At 42.0% G+C, this 14836-nt stretch overlaps 1 protein-coding gene across 2 annotated transcripts in view; it reads right to left on the bottom strand.

Annotated features, from left to right (window-relative positions):
* Window positions 1-7903, bottom strand: part of LOC106595996 (vacuolar protein sorting-associated protein 13B) — a 206153-nt gene extending 198250 nt beyond the window's left edge. Inside the window, exons 1-6 of one of the 2 annotated variants that reach the window (XM_045712949.1) lie at window positions 7767-7903; window positions 7271-7367; window positions 6756-6948; window positions 6261-6390; window positions 3368-3526; window positions 981-1124 (exon numbers count right to left, since the gene is read on the bottom strand). In XM_045712949.1, the coding sequence (XP_045568905.1) occupies window positions 981-1124; window positions 3368-3526; window positions 6261-6272 (315 nt within the window). In that variant the 5' untranslated portion in view covers window positions 6273-6390; window positions 6756-6948; window positions 7271-7367; window positions 7767-7903. Of the gene's footprint in view, window positions 1-980; window positions 1125-3367; window positions 3527-6260; window positions 6391-6755; window positions 7132-7270; window positions 7368-7766 lie in introns of those variants that run through there. The other variant, XM_045712950.1, reaches the window with a different exon arrangement.
* Window positions 7904-14836: the final 6933 nt, after the last annotated feature.

A 14836-nucleotide genomic window follows, 5' to 3' on the forward strand; every position in this document is an offset into this window, starting at 1 on the left:
TGGGAGTTTAGTCGACATCATTCAGCCCTGCTCTAAAAACAGCCTGGGAGTTTAGTCGACATTATTCAGCCCTGCTCTAAAAACAGCCTGGGAGTTAAGTCGACATCATTCAGCCCTGCTCTAAAAACAGCCTGGGAGTTTAGTCGACATCATTCAGCCCTGCTCTAAATACAACCAGGAAGTTTAGTTATTTTGAGTTTCTTCCTGTTTGCTGTCCTGTTTTCTTCAGGGGATTCCTTCACCCAGACTCAGCAAGAATGATTAAGCATTGAGGAAGACGATAAAAACAGCTGCTGTAAAACGAACACTTTTTAACCCCTTCAAAAGAGGTGAACTGAGTCATGGGCTGTTGGGACAGAGAGGGGACAGAGGGGGTTCTGGGTAAAGGAGTCTAGAATGTGATGAACTGAATCATGGGCTGTTTGGACTGCTGCGGAGACAGAGGGGGTTCTGGGTAAAGGAGTCTAGAATGTGATGAACTGAGTCATGGGCTGTTTGGACTGCTGCGGAGACAGAGGGGGTTCTGGGTAAAGGAGTCTAGAATGTGATGAACTGAATCATGGGCTGTTTGGACTGCTGCGGAGACAGAGGGGGTTCTGGGTAAAGGAGTCTAGAATGTGATGAACTGAATCATGAGCTGTTTGGACTGCTGCGGAGACAGAGGGGGTTCTGGGTAGAGGAATCTAGAAAGGAAGATGGAACGGAAGAAACCAACAATATGTTTTAAACCAAGTCTAATCCCGTGAGACGTAATACGACAGAGATTCTAACTTGGTCGTGTAATAACCTCTCTAAAAGATATCGAAGGTGAAGCTTGGACTTCTTTCAGTCGATACAGCAAGACTGTAGACTCAGAAATACACCGGCTTTTTTTTGGAACGCCATGACCAGTGTGCACTAAATTGGAGTATTGCACTCGTCGGCGGTGCCCTTATCGTCGGTGGGCTCCTGTATGAATATAAAAACAGCGGGGCACTAACCTGTACGCCATCCTTCAGTTTGAGGATACACTCCATGGTGTTAATGGTGACGACCACGGCCTCTGAGCCCAGTTTGGTCCAGGGTACGTGGATACGCAGCTCGTGGATGTGACCGCTCAGGAAGGTAAAGGGCAGTTTCAGCTCCTACAAAACAGGGTATAAAATAAATTAAAAAGTCACTGCAATGGGTCTTGCAATGCTAAGGGATGTGGGTTCAAGACATGAGGGTACGATCTCTACAGGTATATCATCTGTGGACAACTGACCAGACATGAGGGTACGATCTCTACGGGATATCATGTGTGGACAACTGACCAGACATGAGGGTACGATCTCTACAGGATATCATCTGTGGACAACTGACCAGACATGAGGGTACGATCTCTACGGGATATCATCTGTGGACAACTGACCAGACATGAGGGTACGATCTCTACGGGATATCATCTGTGGACAACTGACCAGACATGAGGGTACGATCTCAACAGGATATCATCTGTGGACAACTGACCAGACATGAGGGTACGATCTCTACAGGATATCATCTGTGGACAACTGACCAGACATGAGGGTACGATCTCAACAGGATATCATCTGTGGACAACTGACCAGACATGAGGGTACGATCTCTACGGGATATCATCTGTGGACAACTGACCAGACATGAGGGTATGACCTCTACAGGTATATCATCTGTGGACAACTGACCAGACATGAGGGTACGATCTCAACGGGATATCATCTGTGGACAACTGACCAGACATGAGGGTACGATCTCTACAGGATATCATCTGTGGACAACTGACCAGACATGAGGGTACGATCTCAACGGGATATCATCTGTGGACAACTGACCAGAGATGAGGGTACGATCTCAACAGGATATCATCTGTGGACAACTGACCAGACATGAGGGTACGATCTCTACAGGATATCATCTGTGGACAACTGACCAGACATGAGGGTACGATCTCTACAGGATATCATCTGTGGACAACTGACCAGAGATGAGGGTACGATCTCTACGGGATATCATCTGTGGACAACTGACCAGAGATGAGGGTACGATCTCAACAGGATATCATCTGTGGACAACTGACCAGACATGAGGGTACGATCTCTACGGGATATCATCTGTGGACAACTGACCAGACATGAGGGTACGATCTCTACGGGATATCATCTGTGGACAACTGACCAGACATGAGGCTACGATCTCTACGGGATATCATGTGTGGACAACTGACCAGACATGAGGGTACGATCTCTACGGGATATCATCTGTGGACAACTGACCAGACATGAGGGTACGATCTCTACGGGATATCATCTGTGGACAACTGACCAGACATGAGGGTACGATCTCTACGGGATATCATCTGTGGACAACTGACCAGACATGAGGGTACGATCTCTACAGGATATCATCTGTGGACAACTGACCAGACATGAGGGTACGATCTCTTCTAACTTCTGAACAGAATAAATCAACAGTAAAACTTCTGTATATGAATTGAGGACCATGTTTAGGACTTTAGGTCCTGATTTCATTCTGGGTTTTATTTTTTTAAATTTAACTTTTAGGCATGTCAGTTAAAAAAAAAAAATAGTATTATTTCCCGGGGAATTGTGGGTTAAACTGCCTTGTTCAGAGGCAGAACGACAGATTTTTTACCTTGTCAGCTCGGGGGATTCGATCCAGCAACCTTTAGGTTACACATGACCATCAAAGCCATTGAATTGAACAGAATAAGAGAATGTTTCAAATCTGAATCTAAAGTAATCACTAAAATTCACATGAAGCTACTGCTCTCGCCGCATCATCAAGCACTGGACACAGACTAGGCGATGTTTGACATCAGCACTGGTGGGATCCCAGTCCGTGTCCCTGGGTGTCGCTGTTGAGCAGGAACAGACAGACAGGTGGCAGTGGGACACACGTCTAACCACGGTCGATGGAACAAATGACCTCTTGTGGGAAAAGAGCAGACTCCGATTGAGACTGACCTGACCTGCATTCATAAAGTTACCTCAGGAAAAGAGCAGACTCTGATTGAGACTGACCTGACCTGCATTCATAAAGTTACCTCAGGAAAAGAGCAGACTCCGATTGAGACTGACCTACATTCATAAAGTTACCTCAGGAAAAGAGCAGATTGAGACTGACCTGCATTCATAAAGTTACCTCAGGAAAAGAGCAGATTGAGACTGACCTGACCTGCATTCATAAAGTTACCTCAGGAAATTAGCAGATACAAAGTCATTAGCATTACTAAGTGTTATTCCTGGACATTAAAGTGTTATTACAGTGTTATTACAGTGTTATTGCAGTGTTATAACAGTGTTAATAAGCTTTATTCCGGTTTAATTCCAGGGTTATTCCATACCTGCTCCAGGACATCCAGCTTCAGCTCCAGCTTGCTCAGTACCACATCTCCTCCCCATAGCGACAGCTGCAGGTCAGAGGGCTTCAGGTTCTTGATGTATTTGTTCACGTAGGTCATCAACAGGGGCGTGACATAGGACTCCAACATCCTGCCTCTGTCCTGGACCACAACACAACAGGGAAGAAAATCAGTCCCATGGTTTTTTTGGGGGGGGGGGGGCAAGGAGTTTTTTTTTGGGGGGCCAAGTCACAAACAAACACATAGTTTAAAATTTTTGGGGGGGAATAAAGCAAGTTGAGCTAGCCAAATAACATATCTGGTAACCCGAGGGCTTTCCTTAGCTAGCCATGCCTACAGCCCTTCAAAAAAGCCCTCCAGTCAAGCTATGGTAACCCGAGGGGCTTTCCTTAGCTAGCCATGCCTACAGCCCTTCAAAAAAGCCCTCCAGTCAAGCTATGGTAACCCGAGGGCTTTCCTTAGCTAGCCATGCCTACAGCCCTTCAAAAAAGCCCTCCAGTCAAGCTATGGTAACCCGAGGGCTTTCCTTAGCTAGCCATACCTACAGCCCTTCAAAAAGCCCTCCAGTCAAGCTATGGTAAGCCGAGGGCTTTCCTTAGCTAGCCATACCAACAGCCCTTCAAAAAAGCCCTCCAGTCAAGCTATGGTAACCCGAGGGCTTTCCTTAGCTAGCCATGCCTACAGCCCTTCAAAAAAGCCCTCCAGTCAAGCTATGGTAACCGGAGGGCTTTCCTTAGCTAGCCATACCAACAGCCCTTCAAAAAAGCCCTCCAGTCAAGCTATGGTAACCCGAGGGCTTTCCTTAGCTAGCCATGCCTACAGCCCTTCAAAAAAGCCCTCCAGTCAAGCTATGGTAAGCCGAGGGCTTTCCTTAGCTAGCCATGCCTACAGCCCTTCAAAAAGCCCTCCAGTCAAGCTATGGTAACCCGAGGGCTTTCCTTAGCTAGCCATGCCTACAGCCCTTCAAAAAGCCCTCCAGTCAAGCTATGGTAACCCGAGGGCTTTCCTTAGCTAGCCATACCAACAGCCCTTCAAAAAAAGCCCTCCAGTCAAGCTATGGTAACCCGAGGGCTTTCCTTAGCTAGCCATGCCTACAGCCCTTCAAAAAAAAGCCCTCCAGTCAAGCTATGGTAACCCGAGGGCTTTCCTTAGCTAGCCATGCCTACAGCCCTTCAAAAAGCCCTCCAGTCAAGCTATGGTAACCCGAGGGGCTTTCCTTAGCTAGCCATAGCAACAGCCCTTCAAAAAAAAGCCCTCCAGTCAAGCTATGGTAACCCGAGGGGCTTTCCTTAGCTAGCCATGCCTACAGCCCTTCAAAAAAGCCCTCCAGTCAAGCTATGGTAACCCGAGGGCTTTCCTTAGCTAGCCATGCCTACAGCCCTTCAAAAAAAAAGCCCTACAGTCAAGCTATGGTAACCCGAGGGCTTTCCTTAGCTAGCCATGCCTACAGCCCTTCAAAAAGCCCTCCAGTCAAGCTATGGTAACCCGAGGGGCTTTCCTTAGCTAGCCATGCCTACAGCCCTTCAAAAAAGCCCTCCAGTCAAGCTATGGTAACCCGAGGGGCTTTCCTTAGCTAGCCATAGCAACAGCCCTTCAAAAAAAGCCCTCCAGTCAAGCTAACTGCCATAGCTAGAGATGCAGGACTGTAGAGAACTGGTAGAACCAGTCACAAGGTAATGTGTGTTATAGCTCGTCCTTTATTTGACCACATGAAGTTACATAGCTAGCTGTATGATAACTAACCACCTCACACAACACCGTGTTGTTTTTTGCCTTGTGTCATGTATCCAATCAGTGTGATTTGAGTGTGGTTCATTTGCTAGCTTGCTTTGCTACGTAGTGAAACTTTCGAGTTTATCAACGTTGTTTTTCGTTATTCACTGAGTATTTATTCCTTCGTCTCACTATCTATATATATATATATATATATACACACACATTTAAAAAAAAATATATATATATAGATAGTGACACGAAGGAATAAATACTCAGTGAATAACGAAAAACATAACGAAAAAATATATATATATATATATATATTTTTTTTATCATTAACTCTGCATTGTTGGAAAAGGCACCCCTAAGCATTTCGTGGTTAGTTTACGAAGCATGAGATAAATACAATTTGATTTGAACTGTGACAGCTCACTACAGCCTGGCATCTAGCTAGCTAGCTAGACAGTGTAGCCATAGAGAATGATAGAGGCCTCTTGTGGCCAAAGGGCCGTTTAAAGCATGGGCAGCACCATGAAGGGCTTCCACCATGGATTTTTTTTGTTGCCTTTACCTCCCTTATCTCACCTCATTTGCTCACATTTGCTATATAGACTTATTTTTCTACTGTATTATTGACTGTATGTTTGTTTTACTCCATGCGTAACTCTGTGTTGTTGTATGTTGTCGAACTGCTTTGCTTTATTCTTGGCCAGGTCGCAGTTGTAAATGAGAACTTGTTCTCAACGTGCCTTCCTGGTTAAATAATGGTAAAAAAAATATATATATATATTTTTTTTTAAGTAGTCAAAGTAGTCAAGTGGGTGGGGATTCCTATGAGTTGTAGCCTCAATAGTGCTACCACAGTTTAAAAATATATATATATATATATATATATGATTCCTCTATCAATCTCTATGGGTGTAGCTGATGTATACTGTCGCTTTCATCTGGATTAAATCCAATTTATGTTTAATCTGGAATGTGGTCGGAGGCGCATTACGGATGATGAGACGCAATTGCTGAGCCTCTGGAGGCATGAAGATGCCACCGCCTCGCCGCGCGTCTCGTAACAACGCGGAAGGGCTCCGTATAGCTCCGCATTGACATGATTGGTTGACTGTAGGTGAGGGCGGGAAGTCCTGTGTAAACACAAACTCACTTCTTTGAACATCTTCCTTCACAACTGCTCTACGAAGCGCAAAGAAGTATGAATTCCCTGACTTCTGCAGAGGACATGTCACCGTAAATACCGCACGGCTAATGCAGACATCGGATTGACCATGAAGTGCCTTTAAAAAAAGGACATCATAATATTGTTGATTGGGTTCATACAATGCAACCCAGCTAGCTAGCTAGAACAATTAGTATGCAAGTTTCAAACAAACGTGTGGGCCTGGCTCGTACCATTAGTTATCTACCTAGTTAGTAGCAGTTAATAGGGCTGGCTAGAGTTAGTTCGCTAGCTGATTAGTTATTTGGACTATCATTCTGGAAAAGTGTTGGCTAGCCAAATGACAGTTGAGTTGGCTAGCTCCAGTCCTTTAGCCTGCTTGCTAACGTTAGCCTTAGCTAGATATCTAGTCATTTCAGTAGCCAAAGTAAACGAAGCTTATACAACTTGCTATCTCTACTTAGACTCAATTATTTCCCTTACTTGTTTGCTGCTGTTTCAATGAATCTCTTCGGGTAGCACAACTAGTTCATTCATCCCGTTTAGCTGAAGCAAGGCACATTTGTCTCAGGCACAACGTCACTAATCAACTAAACACGGAACTTCCGCGTGTTGACTGTCGTGTCGTCATTTCCTGATGGGGGCGGAACCACGCTGTTCCCTTTCCTCGCCTCCTCTCATTCATAAAACATAGTGAATACAGAGCAAAATTGTGTAAATTTATCAAGCGCGATTGAAACACAAAACGATTGCGTTTTAAGGTTTGAGGCTACATGATCTGCATACAAGTAAGCTAGTCAGCTTCTTAAATGTAGGTTATGAATGGGTTTGATTATAATTCTAGCATGATACAGTATTTAAAATCAACTAGATTAATAGTAGGAAATGTATGGCTATAATAAAAAATGTCTCAAAATGTTGCAAGCAGCGTACTTGGAATAGGAATAAACAATAGAAGCGACATGTGTCATTCGTCATGCAGAAATATTTAAACGTACTGCTTAGTCTTTAGATTCTCGTCTCCAGAAGTATTCAGTTGTCAACTGCTAGTCAATGTCGACATTTTGATGACTTCTCCCAGCAATTCTGAAATGTCTGATTTCAATACAATAGAATGAAAAATAGTAGAACACATAGGTCAATGCATGCATTATTGTGTTACTGTTTATGTTACATTTTCTCTGGAGATTTCAAATATAAGAAAAATAATCTGATTTAAACCACTTGATTACTACTACTAGAGCATGTTGTTTAATTCTGATGTGATTCCATGTCGTATTAAAACTTCTCCCCTATTTCCAGGTGTAGTTTTTACAAATCACACGCGATTTATTCCTCTCGCGTCCTTTTAATCATGAAATGTATGACAAATATATAGCCAAATAAATATAAAAGGACAATCAGCAGTTGCTACATCCATTTTTGGACTTATAAATGAATGATATGTACCCATTGATTCTTGAAGAATATAACTTATAAATGAATGATATGTACCCATTGATTCTTGAAGAATATAACTTAGAAACCGCCTCATGAGCTTAGTTCCACAGTCACACCCCATCAGAAACCCAAAATCTACAGAGCCTTCAGAAAGTATTCATACCCCTTCACTTATTCCACATTTTGTTGTGTTACAGCCTGAATTCAAAATGGATTAAATATATTTTTATTCTCACCCATCTACACACAATACCTCCTAATGACATCACAATACCCCATAATGACATCACAATACCCTATAATGAGGAAGTGGAAAATAATGTTTTTAGAAATGTTTGCAAATGTATTGAAAATGAAATACAGAAATATCTAATGTACATAAGAAATCACATCCCTGAGTCAATACATGTTAGAATCACCTTTGGCAGCAATTACAGCTGTGAGTCTTTCTGGGTAAGTCTATAAGAGCTTTGCACACCTGGATTGGACAATATTTACCCATTGTTATTATCTGTCAAATTGGTTGTTGATCATTGCTAGACAACCATTATCGGGTCTTGCCATAGATTTTCAAGCAGATTTGTCAAAACTGTAACTCTGCCACTCAGGAACATTCACTGTCTTTTTGGTAATCAACTCCAGTGTATATTTGGCCTGGTGTTTTAGGTTATTGTCCTGTTGAAAGATGAATTCATCTCCCAGTGTCTGGTGAGAAGCAGACTGGACCAGGTTTTCATCTAGGATTTTGCCTTTGCTTAATAAATCCAATTAGTTATTTTTTTTTTTTATCCTGACAAACTCCCCAGTCATTAACGATTACAAGCACAGCCATAACACTACCGAGTGGTGCAGCGATCTAAGGCACTACATCTCAGTGCAAGAGGTGATACTACAGTCCCTGGTTTGAATCCAGGCTGAATCACATGTGGCTGTGATTGGGAGTCCCTTCAGGCGGTGAACAATTGGCCCAACATTATCTGGGGTAGGCCGTCATTGTAAAATAAGAATTTGTTCTTAACTGATTTGCTTAGTTAAATAAATGTTAAATAAAAGAATATGCAGCCGCCACTATACTAGAAAATATGGAGAGTGGTACTCAGTAATGTGTTGTGTTGGATTTGCCCCAAACATCACACTTTGTATTCAGAACAAAAAGTGAATTGCTTTGCCACATGTTTTGCAGTATTACTTTAGTGCCTCGTTGCAAACAGGATGCATGTTTTGGAATATTTTTATTCTGTACAGGCTTCCTTCTTTTTACTCCGTCATTTAGGTTAGTATTGTGGAGTAAATACAATGTTGTTGATCCATCACAGACATTAAAACTCTGTAACTGTTTTAAAGTCACCGTTGGCCTCATGGTGAAATCCCTGAGTGGTTTCCTTCCTCTCCGGCAACTGAGTTAGGAAGAATGCCTGTATCTTTGTAGTGACTGGGTGTATTGATACACCATCCAAAGTGTAATTAATAACTTCACCATGCTCAAAGGGATATTCAATGTCTGCTTTTTTAAAAAACTTTTACCCATCTACCAATAGGTGCCCTTCTTTCCGAGGCATTGGAAAACCTCCCTGGTCTTTGTGGTTGAATCTGTGTTTGAAATTCATTGCTCGACTGAGGCACCTTACAGATAATTGTATGTGTGGGGGTACAGAGATGAGGTAGTCATTCAAAAATCATGTTAAACACTATTATTGAACACAGAGTGAGTCCATACAACTTATTATGTGACTTGTTAAGCACATTTTTACTCCTGAACTTATTTAGTCTTGTCATAATAAAGGGGTTGGATAGTTATTGACTCAAGACATTTCAGCTTTTCATTTTTTATTAATTTGTAAGAATTTCAAAAAGCATAATTCCACTTTGACATTATGGGGTTTTGTGTGTAGATCAGTGACAAAAAAAAAAATATACATTTTAAAACCATTTCAAATTCAGGCTTGTCACATAACAACATGGATAAGATCAAGGGGTGTGAATATTTACTGAAGGCACTTTAAACTTGTTTTAATCCAATGTTTAGTTATTTAATTAAAGAAAGGTTAAATAAAAATAAATTTAAAAAAAAAAACGTTTGTAAACACAGAAAATGTAAACAAGCTATATAGCCTCTGGTTAAAACTATCATGTTGATATCATGGATGGTCAATCCTTATATCCGCAGTTCTCTCAGCTTCATCCCTCAGCTGTTTACCAAAACAGGGGCGGGGAGTACCGCTTTGTTATTATTTCTTCTGCTGATTGCCTCTTTAATGATAAAATATATGTTTCCTTTTACGTCACAAAACGTAGGACTAATATAGTCCTGTCTAGTTTGTAATTTATTCCAGAATAAAGGTCTCTGGTATCTATTGTTATATTACCATAATAAAAGCCTGGTGTCAGTTAGGGTTGTCCAACACCAGGTCCTGTTGATATATAGAGTCAGGGGTAAGTGAGGCTATTGAGCACTTAGCTGTTATCCTCTCTCAGTGAGATAAGGCTAGTGAGGACACAGCCCTAACCCTGGCCCTAACCCTGGCCCCAATAGCCCCAGCCCTGGCCGTAAACATGGCCCTAACCCTGGCCCCAACCCTGGCCCCAACCCTAACCCTGGCCCTATCCCTGGCCCTAACCCTGGCCCCAACCCTGGCCCTAACCCTGGCCCCAACCCTGACCCTAACCCTGACCCTAACCCTGGCCCTAACCCTGGCCCCAACCCTGGCCCCAACCCTGGCCCTAACCCCAGCCCTGGCCCCAACCCCTGGCCTTAACCCTGGCCCCAACCCTGGCCCCAGCCCTGGCCCCAACCCTGGCCCTAACCCTGGCCCCAGCCCTGGCCCCAACCCTGGCCTTAACCCTGGCCCCAACCTAACCCTGGCCCTAACCCTGGCCCCAACCCTGGCCCTAACCCTGGCCCTATCCCCAACCCTGGCCCTATCCCTGGCCCCAACCCTGGCCCCAACCCTGGCCCCAACCCTGGCCCTAACCCTGGCCCTATCCCCAACCCTGGCCCTAACCCTGGCCCTAACCCTGGCCCCAACCCTGGCCCCAACCCTGGCCCCAACCCTGGCCCTAACCCCTGGCCCCAACCCTGGCCCTAACCCTGGCCCCAACCCTGGCCCCACCCCTGGCCCCAACCCTGGCCCTAACCCTGGCCCCAACCCTGGCCCCAACCCTGGCCTTAATATACTGTAACTATTGACTCTTCAGTTAGACATGTAACTTCCAATGATGTGTCCACTGACTTGGCATGGGTTTAGTGCTAACATGTGTCCTTGCACTGAAATTATTTAAAGAGAGGATTTTGTTTCAGCCAATAGTCAATGTAACTGCTCCTTTGAGAGGATTTGTTCCAGCCAATAGTCAATGTAGCTGCTCCTTTGATGTCCAATCATAATATTAGAAACCCTTTGTCACTGCGAATATAGTCAGGCTATGCCCACTGGATTGAAGTGTTTTGACTAAAAACAATCACATTTCTTCAAAACATGAAGGGCTACAATACCAATAGAAATGAATAGCAAATGGACTGGTGAAGAGGTCTGAGAATATGTGAAGAAAAAAAAATACTGTGCCGTTTGTGAACGCTCCTGTCGACGGCAGGACATCTGACAGCTCTATATTTGACTTTTTCCTCGAGTTTCACCCTAAATCTTCGGGCTTCCTCGTGGCGTTTCAGGCTACAGCTTAAAACCTTCCTAAGAAGGTGATTTTCCCTTTTTCGAAGTGGGAAGGAAATCTTCTGGGGCCGGTGTTACATAGAAAGGGGGTTTTAATATGGAGACATATTAAAACGTCAAAACTCACTTATACAGCGTTTGTTACGCGGGTTGTTTTAGCACACTTGTTGCCAAGCGGTCGTCACAATACAGCTTTCCATTATGACGTGAGCTATATTATGGCGTGAGCTATATTATGACGTGAGCTATATTATGACGTGAGCTATATTATGACGTGAGCTATATTATGGCGTGAGCTATATTATGGCGTGAGCTATATTATGACGTGAGCTATATTATGGCGTGAGCTATATTATGACGTGAGCTATATTATGGCGTGAGCTATATTATGGCGTGAGCTATATTATGACGTGAGCTATATTATGGCGTGAGCTATATTATGACGTGAGCTATATTATGGCGTGAGCTATATTATGACGTGAGCTATATTATGGCGCGAGCTATATTATGGCGCGAGCTATATTATGACGCGAGCTATATTATGGCGCGAGCTATATTATGACGTGAGCTATATTATGACGTGAGCTATATTATGGCGTGAGCTATATTATGACGTGAGCTATATTATGACGTGAGCTATATTATGGCGTGAGCTATATTATGGCGTGAGCTATATTATGGCGTGAGCTATATTATGGCGTGAGCTATATTATGACGTGAGCTATATTATGACGTGAGCTATATTATGGCGTGAGCTATATTATGGCGTGAGCTATATTATGGCGTGAGCTATATTATGACGTGAGCTATATTATGACGTGAGCTATATTATGACGTGAGCTATATTATGACGTGAGCTATATTATGACGTGAGCTATATTATGGCGTGAGCTATATTATGACGTGAGCTATATTATGACGTGAGCTATATTATGGCGTGAGCTATATTATGGCGTGAGCTATATTATGGCGTGAGCTATATTATGGCGTGAGCTATATTATGGCGTGAGCTATATTATGACGTGAGCTATATTATGGCGTGAGCTATATTATGGCGTGAGCTATATTATGGCGTGAGCTATATTATGGCGTGAGCTATATTATGGCGTGAGCTATATTATGGCGTGAGCTATATTATGACGTGAGCTATATTATGACGTGAGCTATATTATGACGTGAGCTATATTATGGCGTGAGCTATATTATGACGTGAGCTATATTATGACGTGAGCTATATTATGACGTGAGCTATATTATGGCGTGAGCTATATTATGACGTGAGCTATATTATGGCGTGAGCTATATTATGGCGTGAGCTATATTATGACGTGAGCTATATTATGGCGTGAGCTATATTATGGCGTGAGCTATATTATGGCGTGAGCTATATTATGGCGTGAGCTATATTATGGCGTGAGCTATATTATGACGTGAGCTATATTATGGCGTGAGCTATATTATGACGTGAGCTATATTATGGCGTGAGCTATATTATGGCGTGAGCTATATTATGGCGTGAGCTATATTATGACGTGAGCTATATTATGGCGTGAGCTATATTATGGCGTGAGCTATATTATGGCGTGAGCTATATTATGACGTGAGCTATATTATGACGTGAGCTATATTATGACGTGAGCTATATTATGGCGTGAGCTATATTATGGCGTGAGCTATATTATGACGTGAGCTATATTATGACGTGAGCTATATTATGACGTGAGCTATATTATGACGTGAGCTATATTATGGCGTGAGCTATATTATGGCGTGAGCTATATTATGACGTGAGCTATATTATGACGTGAGCTATATTATGACGTGAGCTATATTATGACGTGAGCTATATTATGACGTGAGCTATATTATGACGTGAGCTATATTATGGCGTGAAAGAACAGACCCGGATGTGTTACAGACGTCATGCTTACGACTTAGCAATGTTTGTTAGTTGTGTTATTAAATATATTTATATATATTTTTTAATTATATAGTTAATTGTTGTGTTTTTTTGGTTTGTTTTTATTCAAGTGTATTCTTATAGGACTAACTTTTTTTTCCTCACAAATGTGTGTATTGTTATTACATATATGTACTACTAAAATATTGTAAAAATATATAATTACAAATAAATGTAAGAATATTGTTATATTGTAATGGTATTAATAGTATTACTAAGAGTAAAGCGCTGAAGGTCATTTGTTCCATTAATTCAATATTAAGTTTCTTCGTTCCTGTTGATGCACATGTGTACTTCTGGTTATCAACAAAAGGGTTACAGATTATAATCATTTAAAAACGGAAAAAATAGTATCACATAATCGCAACTTACATCATTGAAATGTCGATTATTGTCAGCATTTCCTACCAATGAAATGACTGATTAATTAATATACACACGATTATTACTAGGCCATGTCTGATTATTGTCACGATGGGACCATTGCTGTTGCGTTATTGTTTTTATATTGTTATAGACTATTACTACTGCTGTCAGCTGTTACACCGCAGTAGAATGTGGCTCAATTCAGTGCACCGATCGAAAGCGGTTTCCGTTTTAGGTTGTGCATTTCACTGCACCTGCGATAACATCTGCAAATCTGTGCAGGCCTACGCGACCAATAAACTTTGATTTGAAAATAGGAGGAAGGCCTATCATTTTTGACGGAGTTACAACGGTACTTCCGGGTCAAATGTCAGGCCTTATCTCTTATTATTCGTCGATCAGCTTTGGATAGGTAGGCCTCATTATAATTCTGTCCACTGTTCGTTTATTTTTATCATTTGTCCTTTTTTGGAAGTCAGGTTTTGTGCAATGTGCATTGCTGAACATATTTTCACAATGAGAGAGAGAGAGAAGAGAGAGAGAGAGAGAGAGAGAGAGAGACAGAGAGAGAGAGAGACAGAGAGAGAGAGAGAGACAGAGAGAGAGAGACAGACAGAGAGAGAGAGAGAGAGAGACAGAGAGAGAGAGACAACACTACCCCACGCTTGTTTTTACCGGAGCACTTGGACGTGGAAACAAAAAAAATATATGTTTTCTTGAAAATTAGAAAATCTTTGGAGGTTTACGCATTTCGTTTCCAAGAGTTGAGACGTCTTAGCAATATCAGCGATGTTCATGTGAATAATTATTTGCGTTTACACTTGATCAAAGATGTTGTCTCCTTACTGTTGGTGGAAAGACATTCAACCATTGTCTTGATCTGGACTAATGTGAAAATAGACGATGAAGATAATCCAGATTATAATAGGCCTACATACTATAACCGAATACCAGTAGGCTATAGGCTACTAGTAAAACTGAACAATAATAGTAGTGTAATGTAATATCCTAATAATAATAATTGTAATACTTGATTTATAATAATAATAATAATAATAATAACAATAATTATAATAATACATGTTTTTCCAAACAAATGTATTTCATTTTGCATGAAAAAAATGTGTTGGGAA

The sequence above is a fragment of the Salmo salar genome, unplaced genomic scaffold (assembly GCF_905237065.1).
Source record: "Salmo salar unplaced genomic scaffold, Ssal_v3.1, whole genome shotgun sequence".
Lineage (NCBI taxonomy): Eukaryota > Metazoa > Chordata > Actinopteri > Salmoniformes > Salmonidae > Salmo > Salmo salar.